The sequence below is a fragment of the Aristolochia californica genome, unplaced genomic scaffold (genome assembly GCF_029961685.1).
Source record: "Aristolochia californica isolate CCGP_79_NKW_82.1479 unplaced genomic scaffold, dmAriCali1.0.hap1 SCAF_12, whole genome shotgun sequence".
In the NCBI taxonomy this organism is placed as follows: domain Eukaryota; kingdom Viridiplantae; phylum Streptophyta; class Magnoliopsida; order Piperales; family Aristolochiaceae; genus Aristolochia; species Aristolochia californica.
Window position 1 is genome coordinate 24,704,064 of NW_027181793.1, and position 9,886 is coordinate 24,713,949.

General features: G+C 37.9%; 1 protein-coding gene across 1 annotated transcript; it reads right to left on the reverse strand.

The window, feature by feature from the left end:
- Window positions 1-1,677: 1,677 nt before the first annotated feature.
- On the reverse strand, window positions 1,678-7,879 carry LOC137946231 (uncharacterized). The gene is made up of 8 exons (XM_068792448.1): window positions 7,294-7,879; window positions 7,108-7,201; window positions 6,947-7,012; window positions 3,559-3,732; window positions 3,378-3,474; window positions 2,211-2,340; window positions 2,017-2,117; window positions 1,678-1,895 (listed from the first exon to the last, which is right to left on the reverse strand). Exons 1-6 carry the CDS (start codon window positions 7,844-7,846, stop codon window positions 2,218-2,220), a joined length of 1,107 nt encoding a protein of 368 aa, XP_068648549.1. The 5' UTR covers window positions 7,847-7,879; the 3' UTR covers window positions 1,678-1,895; window positions 2,017-2,117; window positions 2,211-2,217.
- Between the last annotated feature and the right edge of the window lie 2,007 nt (window positions 7,880-9,886).

Here is a 9,886-nt window from a genome sequence, read left to right on the forward strand (position 1 = left end):
CCGGGGGGAAGAAAGACAATACAGAAGCAGCAAAAGACATTCCTGAACTGAATGACTAAAAGAGAAACGCCAAGAAAAATCATCATCGTCGTCATCATCATCAGAGCAGAAAGGTGAAACACAAAGGGTTATACAATTCACGCCGTCCAAGAGGATATGAACGTGTACGTAACCAGGCAGAAGAATCTCAAGGGAGATTTGATTTAATTTGCAGCAATTTTTTCAAGAGAAACAGATAAAGACGGAGTTGATGTCTTTGTTAAGGGTTCTGAGAAGGGAAAACGAGAGAGATACTTTGAAGGCTGTTTCCTTATTTTATCTGGTTTTCCTCCTTTTTGAATTATATTGTCAACGTCCCTCGGACAATGACCCTGCTCTGGTCGGGCACTTTATTCGTTTCTCTGTTATCGCATTAGGGAGAGGAAAATCGCGAAAGAGACGGGAAGTCATGAGAGCTAAGCCAGCGTAGATGATCTTTTTCTCTCCACATTAATTAGACATTTCTTCGTCACTAGAAATTTTTATAAAAAAAACAAAAAGGGAAGAAGAAAAGAAGAGAGAATGGAGGAGTTTAAGAATTTTCATTATCACTCGTTCGTAAGGAAAAACAAACAAGAAAAGGAAAAGGAAAGAAGAGATACGGGATACGGGGAAGAGAAGGCATTGGAGTACTAGTTTACAAAGTTTTTTGTTATTTTCATGGTGGAATGTGGAGGCAGCCATCACGAGGTTGGTGGACAAAACACGCCAGCGCAACCCTCAGTCCCACACTCAGCTCTCTCATTCTTTATTAATTTGCAGTGCTTTTTGTCTCGTGAGCTTTAAAACTTGTGAGCATCTCAGAAAAGCTGCCAAAAATGAGAGAGAGCAGAGGTGGAAGAAGAGAGAGAAAGAGGAGAGCTTGGCTGCGGAGTCATGGGTAAAGTTCAGTTTTGGGTCCTCCGTTGACACGATGCAAAAAGCCTCGGAATTAGGTTTCCTTTATTTTTGACTTTAGACCCAACTCAGTATCTTTCATCGTCCCCTCATATCACGTGCGAGATTCCATTAAAACGAGCAGGTGATATGTAAATTCCTTCTGCCGAGTTACCCCAAATCTAACCACTTGATTGACGAGTCATAAATCAAATTCTGAGTCCGAGTCGCCTCAGTCTATCTCAGTGTTTTTCACCTAGTGTGCTTGCTGAATGGAAAACGCGAGTGGGGAAAGGTCTAGTTGAGATCAACATATCGACCAAATTTAACCGCTTCTCTATTCCACGTCATCTTTACCAAACTAATCGAGCGTGAGAGCCCATAGCTGCATGGAGGAATAAGAGCCCCGTTGCATGGAAATTCAAATTACTCTTGGAACTCGTAAATCTGGTTGATCAGAATGAAGCTTTTTCCGTGTTCAAATGAAAAGGTTCCATGAAAACCTTGTTTCAACCCACTGGTAAGGTTACTAATTGAAGGTTGATGACATCTGAGCTTAAAGAAACTGCCAACAACCCAACTTGGTGGTAGGTCCTCCCTTGACAATGATTGGACAATGTTTGTATAAAAATTTAGTACCACCAAGGTAATCTGACTGTATTTGAGCCGTCACTGCATTGCAGCCATGGATAGTTCTTATGCATGGAGAATAACAATGATAGCAGAATAGAAGTCTCTCACCAGAAAGACAAACACGTAACAGAAGAATAATGGCATTTTTCAAATGCGTGGCGACCTTGCTGACACTTTTCTTTGTTACATACACTACAAAAATTGATGCTTTATGAGCTTCTTGTTGTATGTAAACAAAATCATTCATCAAAAGGGTAAAATCTAAAGAACCTACAAAAACTTGAATGATGAGGCAGCCACCACGCCAGCGTAAAGTTTACTCCCGGGCTTTTTATGAAACTGAAAACCTGTTTTAAGAGGAGCATCATGATATCAGAACTACCCCCACAACTGTATTGGAGAAAGCAGTTTGTGATCATCAACATCTACACTTCAAAATTTTAATAAGATGGTACAGTGAACACTTACCTTGGAAATCATACTGCAGAAACCCCCCTCTGTGTAAATATTTCTATGGCACATAATTTACCTCTAAAAAGAATTTGAAATTTTATGGGTATGTCAATAACCTGCGAGGGATTGTGCAACTGATATGTCAATTTGTGAGGTGTTTTACATATAAAAAAGTAAAAAAAATAGATAGGGTGATCACTGTTTTGCACCCTGTCATTAACGAAATTCATCATGAAAATAATCATCATTTTCATCGTCGTTGAATATAGCACTATAAAATACATATGGGTGATCAATCATCTCCTCCAGGGTTAAACGCCCATCCTTGTCTGCATCAGCCTGCAAATAGTAAAACAGCATATTAAGCATCTGAAACCAAATCGGCCAGAAAATGAAGCTGGATATGCTCGACAGGCCATAAAATTCATGAATTGATGAATTCCAAAAATCAGTCCAAAAAAGAGCAATTTAATAATCCATCCATAAAATAACAATAAAAGTTTAAAAGGAGTACACGGTTTATCCACTCATAGGAAGTGTCTTCTTGCATTTAAAGCAAGTAGCCACTTTTAGATAATTTCGAGAAGCCATGCCAGAAGTGGATCAAATCAGTCCATGATTATTCAGGGAAATAAAAATGCTAATAAGTAGTGTAATAGCAAAGATATCATATCATGTACAGCAGATGTCCTTCCCAGCCTCAATTTATGCAGGAATACTGCAGCATATATTTACATTATCAAATTATCAGAGAAATACTTAACTACCTAACCTCTGCTCCACAATAAAGGTGATCAGTGCTAATATATTTCACAAAAGCACCAAAACAAGTCATAATCCTAAAACTTCGAAGGAAATGGAGAAAGCAATCATTGACCACTCCATGGCAAATGTAATCTTCACTCATTGTAGAATAAGCCAACTATTCTCCAACTTGAACACGCGCTTCCTGTAGATCTTTTTGAACATTACAGTAGTTTCATGCCAGAGTAATTGGGAAGCCACTGATCAGTCTATTCTCTGAATGTCTGGACATGCACCTGTAACAGTGACTTCCTCAACAGATACTCCCACCCCCAAGTCACACATAATACTACTAAACTGCTAACACCATCCCTCTCACACACAATACTTCTTCGACCATTTTCCCTTTCATAGGTTTCCAAGGAGAATAGGAAAGTAAAAAAAAAAAAAAAAAAAAAAAAAGAATAGGAAATGCTATATACACAGTGAAAGAGCATGGTGAAAGAAAAATAACAACTCATTCAAATGCAAGGATGATGGCTTCTACTTTTCTCTGCAAAAGAACACAAGCTGTTTTAACACCCTTGCAAGGTTAATGAGAACATAGACTAATTTGTGCTACAAACACTTACCTGCATTATGACATAATCTGCTTGCTGTTTTGCATAGTATCGTTCTGTTGGATGAATTTTATCAATAACTGGTAGAAGTTCCTCTGGCGATAAATGCCTGATCAAAGAAAATGAAAGGTACCTAAGCAAAGGTTACAACTACAAGGAACTCAATAACCATAATTTTAATTTTGTAACATACCCATCCTTGTCATGGTCAAGATCTGCAAACATTTTTTTTGCTGGTGACTCCAATGAATCACTAGATCGATGTGAAGCATTATAACCTTCTTGATCATAGCTGCTTATCAAATCAAAGATTCCATGAAAAAATTCTTGAAAGTTCAATTTCCCATCGTTGTCAGAATCTCTTTCCCTGAGAACAAAAAGCAAACATCCGGTTAGAAATTAACATGCAATGATAAAGTTACAGAAATTCAGTCTGTGCGATTATTTGAACAATAAGAAATCCATGAAAAGTGAGCAACCAGTCTCACTGCAGAAAAAATTTCTTAATTTTTTTCAATGAAAATTATAAAATGCTTCAAAGCAAGGTCAGCAGACATGATATAATAGGTCTCTAAAAACAGCAGGTCATATATAATTAAGACAGTTCATATCAAAAGCAGTCAATCTCATTTTGCCGATGATTCTGCATGTTGTCGGTGTAGATATTATAACGCTAACCCAAAGTACAAAAACCTAATGCTAAAACAATTCCAAATGGTCAAATGATCAGAAACGCAAATAGATCAAACATGCAGGTCAATTGGATACTGACAGAATATCAGACAAAAATATGATAACTTGGGCAAAAACAGAGGGAAACTGAGATTTCTAAAAGAACCTAAGAGAATCCAGTTTTTTATGGAATGTTCTTTACACAGCTCCCTCTACAAAGAGTGTGTCCATGAGAAGTAAGACCTATAGAAAAGCCTTGCAGCAACGTTATATAAGTGTTGAAGTATGTGTTTCCACATACTGGCAATAAGTTAAAATTAAAGTTGGGTAGGTCTATCCCAAATGACTAGCCAAAATTAGGAAGCTTTTTCCTGAGTATTAAGCACAGGATTTCTCCAATCTTGGATCCATTTAGGACTATTCTAACACTCCTTATGTGTGGGACTTCTTTATAGCTCCTACACATGGACAACTTTGAGTGGAGGCCACATACTAGCACCCACTTTGATATAATGTTAAATTTGGGTCACAGTCCTTCCTAAAATACTAGAAATTAGAAAACCTCTTCATGAGTAATAACCACAGGATTTTTCTAATCCTGAATCTACATGGGTCTATTCTAACAATTAATGTATTTCATTTTCTTTTTTTTCAAGAAGGTGAGACAAAGTATGAGTGTTAGATTAGAATTGTGCCATACGACAATGGTTCAGCTACAATGTTAGACATAGTTGCAATTATTGTACCAATTTTCTTACTGAAAAGCCCTCTTAACCAACAAAATTGAAGATAATAAAGCGAACCGAAAACATCCTGTAAGCAGCATGAATGGAACTCCCTCTAATACCAAGCCCCATGCTTAAATTTTATCAATAGACATAAATTTTAAGGTATCATCAGTATTTAGGTAGCATAAGTATTGCATATAATTTAAGTTTCCTAACGATGAAGAAATCAACAAGCTCTTCTGCAAAGTGGTGCTTAAACTTAAAAGCCACATTACATTTAACATAAAGAGAGAATACTTCAATTCAGATTGCAGAGAAACAAAATAAATTAATTTTTAATTTGACAGCCCAAGCATTCATCCAGGTGTTGTCCGATATGTATAATACCCTCCCAAGTCTTTTAAGAATGTGTTAAAATCAAATCATAACCACTTCTCTGGAAGGAAACATGAGTTAGAGTGGTTACTTTAGTAGCAATCTCAGTCCTTGATCAAGCATACAGGTGGCAGACAATCAACAGAGAACCACAACTATATAAGATGAAATCTTGAACAGAAAGACAGAGAAGAATCAAATCTCGTTTTCCCCCTTTTTATGTTTCCTTTTAGTTTGTTCTTAGTAAGAGAGATTTGAGTGAATGAGAATAGCTTGATTAGCCAAGCTCTTTGTTTATCCTTGTCCCTTCTTACCGTTCCAGAATTCCAGAGCATGTCAATCAATGGATTCATCTTTTCATTATCTGTTTCTTTTCTCTTTGCTCTATTTCTGTGCTATTAAAATCAAGATCACATCAATTGTACTTTCGGCACACTTGGCATTGAGCTACAATGCCTAGTCAACTTAGATCTACAATGATGTGAAAGAAGATAAAATTGCCCTGAAATTTTAGTACAAGAGCTACAAAAGAGTCATCACAAAGTAAAGAAAGAAGCAACAATCTTCATGAAATCCTGCAATCGATTTCATCAACTTTTCACTAATTTTGCAGATCAGGTATCCATCTCAGTTGTTGAAGAGGAAGAACAGCAATTAGAGATCAAACTCTGATCTTATTCCTCTCCACCAAATGACAAACTCCAGCCATCTTCGCCCACTCTGCCATACAAAAGCTCTCAACTACCAATCAACACCTATTCCATTCTCTCCCATGAGTGGCCTCTTTGCCATCTCCTGTTCATTGTTGCACCCACCCGTCAAAAACTTCTGGAAATCAGGGCTCCACAAGAGGGCAGCAAATGCATAGTCTTACTTTCATACACCAGATTTGCAATCTGTAGCAGGAAAAACTGTCCATGATCCTGCACAATACTGCCCTGGGAATTATGATCTTACAAATGTCACACTCTTGCTGATCTCTACAAGTTATGGACATGTTGCATCTGCTTTCCCACCCCCCATGTCAAGGATAAGGAAGCAGCCTCTAAGATGTCAACATTCATTGAACTACAAGTCCTATTTCAAGCTACACGTATCTTCCATGTAGCATGTCAATTCCCCCACAAAATCCATTCCCATGCACTAAGTTTGGCAGAAGCCTACCCTTCCGGTCCCACTTGGCCACCTCCATCACCATGGCTCCCTCCCAATTCCATTCACATCTTGCACCATGACGACATGGTGCATTGGAAGAGGGAAGGAATGATACATATAGTACCCTCCCAAATCTCTTAAGAATCTGTTAGAATCAAATCATAACCACTTCTCTGGAAGGAAGGTATGAGTCAGAGTGGTTATTCTAGCAGCAACCGTAGTCATTAATCAATCATATAGGTGGCAGACAATCAACAGGGAACTATAACCACATAAGGTGGACATTTGAAGAGAAAGATAGAGAAGAATCAGATTTCATTTTCCCCCTTTTTACTATTCCTTTTAGTTTGTTCTTGTAAGATTTGAGAGATTGAGAATTGCTTGATTAGCCGATCTCTCAATTAATTCATCCTGTTTCTCATCTCTTTGCTCTACTTCTGTGCTGTTAAAATCAAGATTCATTGTCCAATAAAAGATTAAAAATAAAAAATAAAAACGTAAGACTTCTAAGATGCAAACCAATGGGTTTGAACAGAAATTCTCTTAACTTCAAGAGAATTTTTTTTTAACCAATTAGGTAAAGAGAAAAAGAGATGAAGCAAGAAACTGAGCGTAGTGAACATAAGAAATTCGGAATCTTAGCTATCTCACCTTACTTCTTCTTTGGACAACCAGCTAAGTAGCTTGGGGTTTTTGCTGTCAGCTGGGTGCAGAAAGCTGACAAAGTTTCAGCGGCCGGACGTCAGTGATAACATGCAAACATTGGGAATACAGATAAAAAGAAGAGCGGAAGACAAGGAAAAAGAAGTTACTCGTTAAATTCTGTCTTATTTAAGAAGCCATCCCCGTCTACATCTGAGGCATTGAAATGATCTTCTTTCCACCATCCCATATCATCCGAATCACCTGGCAGACATCAAGGGATCATAACTTGCAATCGTTTTTAGATTCTACGAGTACGAGGGAAGAAAGAAAGAATAAAGGTCCTAGAATCCCACCGTGAGATCGACGCGACCAGCTGGGGGCCTCGTACTCCTGAAAGGAGATCAGCATATCGTGGTTCTTGTCATGCGCGTCCATGTCCCTCTCCGTCCTATGCACCACCTCTTTTTCAGCATTCATCAAGTTCCATTCGGTGAGCTCGTCAAGGCTAACGAAACCGTCGGTAGGGTCCAGATCGACCTTGGGGAAAAGCATGATAATCCTCTGAGTGACATTGAAGCGATCCTCATCGTTGAGGTAATCCTCGGCATCCATGAAATCCTCCCACTCGGACTGGGACTCAGCGGTGGGGGCCGCCTCGGACACGAACTCATTGTGGTGATCGGCGAAGTACTGCTTCTCCCATTCCTTGTCCTCCCGACGGCGCTCGATTTCGGCGACGAGGGGATCGAAGGGGATCCGCTCGTGTTTGTCGAAGGAGAAGGAGGAGCGGAGCCTGAGGCGGCGGTGGGGGTGAACCCTGGGCTTCCTGGGGGAGAAGGAGATGAGGAGGAGGAAGAAGATAGCTAGGATAACGTACGCAATGGTGGTCGCGGGTCCCTTTCCCATGTCTCTTCTCCACGCTCGTCCTGCGGTGCTCTATAATATATATATATACAGAGAGAGATGGGGAGGCAGACAAGAAGATCGATTCAATTTATAGAAAATGAAGGTGTCTTGGGCTGCGTTTCGCGGCCAGATGGGGAGAAGGAGACGGAATATGATGCTTTTTTGGTGAAGCATCATATTGTCCTCTGGTTTTTAGTCCCTTTAGCATGTAATCCGTACTATAGAATGTCATTAACAAACTCAATAAAGGGTACTATGCATGTCTGTCTACTTGAAGCATTTCCACGTTTGTCCATTTTTGCCTTCTATGTATACAATTTGAGCTTGCACATGGTTGAGTTGGATCTTCAAAGGATTTTGCATGGCATGTTGTTTTGACTCTTCCTTGCTACATGATACTCTGGTTTTCAATCTCATTGAATAATGTAAATCCCCATTATAGATTGTTATTAACAAACTCAATGCAGGGTACTATGTAAAATAATCTTCCATGTTTGTTTATTTATTCATTCCATGTCAGTCTATTTTGCCTTTGTATTTGTACAATTTTTTTATCTAGCTTGTGTGACTAAAATTGAGGACTATCGTATTTAACTTCAGAAATATGAGAAAAGGTATTGTTATGGTCCTAGGTTAAATACCTCTGTCTTCCGCTCTTAACAGGCTAGGTGCTTAATATTGCGGAAGACATAGGTGCTTAACCTAAAACCATAACAGGTACTACCTAGAAGGTATTGATTTCATTTCTTGATATTTTTCACTTATTCAACAATAATGTGTGTTTACATAGCTATATTTTTTCCGAGTTTTCAAGTCACTTTTGTTTTTTTTTTTTTTTTTTGCATTTGTACTAGGTATGAGTTCTGAAGACATTTTTTTTCCTCCAATGCTTCCATGTTTGGTTGGTTCGGTTCTTCTAATCCTATCATGATCTTATTTAAAAGGAACTGATTTTTCTCTTCTAACTTAGAAGATTATTTAATTGTTTCTGTGTTTGCGAGACATTAGTTAAGAGAAATCTTTTCCATTTTATTGCGAAGACTAATGAGTGCCCTTCCTAGAACAACAAGGGAATTGTATAGATCCTCAAGTATGTGAAGAATATGTCATTCCATTTTTCATTTTTCTTTCTCACTAGCCATGCAATTTAATAAAGGAATAATAAAACAAACTAAAACTTGAAGGTGATTGTGTTTGTGACAACTACTTCATATGTGCACGAACAATATTTGCTAACATGTTGCTGGTAGTGCCAAGCTCCCAAGAGCAAGTGTCCTTTTTAATCAATGTGAACTTCTTTTCTAAGTTGTCAACACAATTTTATCTATACACATTCACTTTTTTGAGTTAGCTTATTAGCTTAAAAATATTGGTGTTCTGCAATGAGAGATTGGAGTTTGGGATTTGTTAGTGATATCGTAAAGCATTATAGGTTAGTCTCATCAAAATAATTATCTCAACATTTTTTTCCTTTTCTCATTCAGTGAATGATAATAAGGGATGTTTCATGTAGGTCTATTTCACGCCTCTAGGGGATTCTAAATATTGACTAATTTTTCTTTCTAAGGTATAGTTTTTGTATTTTTTTATGGATGTTTCTTTATGTTTAATTTTTGGAAAAGAGAAATACTTCATTGACTTGTAGTAATTTGAATACAATGAGCCTCTATTTTTAATAGAGGAAATAAGTAGAATCCAATTACAATTAAATTATCCTTATCCCATTTACACCCAAACTTAAACACTAAAAGATAAGTCCTAGAGAAATTAAAAAAATTGAACATAAATAGAAGACTAATGTAACTAAAACATATTTAACTGAGACTTTTCTGTGAGACTCTTGTAAGACTCCACCATAATAATTATAGCTTTGTGAGACTTCTTATTGTGAGAGTTATGTAAGAATCCTTCATATCTACTCTTCAACATTAGGTCGGCCTTGATCGACCTAATTTTTCTTGTTGTGATGTCATCTTCTTCTCCTGGACGACCTCTTCTCATGATGCTCTCTCCTCCTCTCAAAACTCTCTTCTCGTCCTT

Coding starts and splice junctions, on each gene's coding strand:
- LOC137946231 (XM_068792448.1), bottom strand. CDS start 7,846: ATGGGAAAGGGACCCGCGACCACCATTGCGTACGTTATCCTAGCTATC. Junction 7,202..7,293: donor CTGGTCGCGTCGATCTCACG/GTGGGATTCTAG, acceptor GATGTCTGCCAG/GTGATTCGGATGATATGGGA. Junction 7,013..7,107: donor AATAAGACAGAATTTAACGA/GTAACTTCTTTT, acceptor AAACTTTGTCAG/CTTTCTGCACCCAGCTGACA.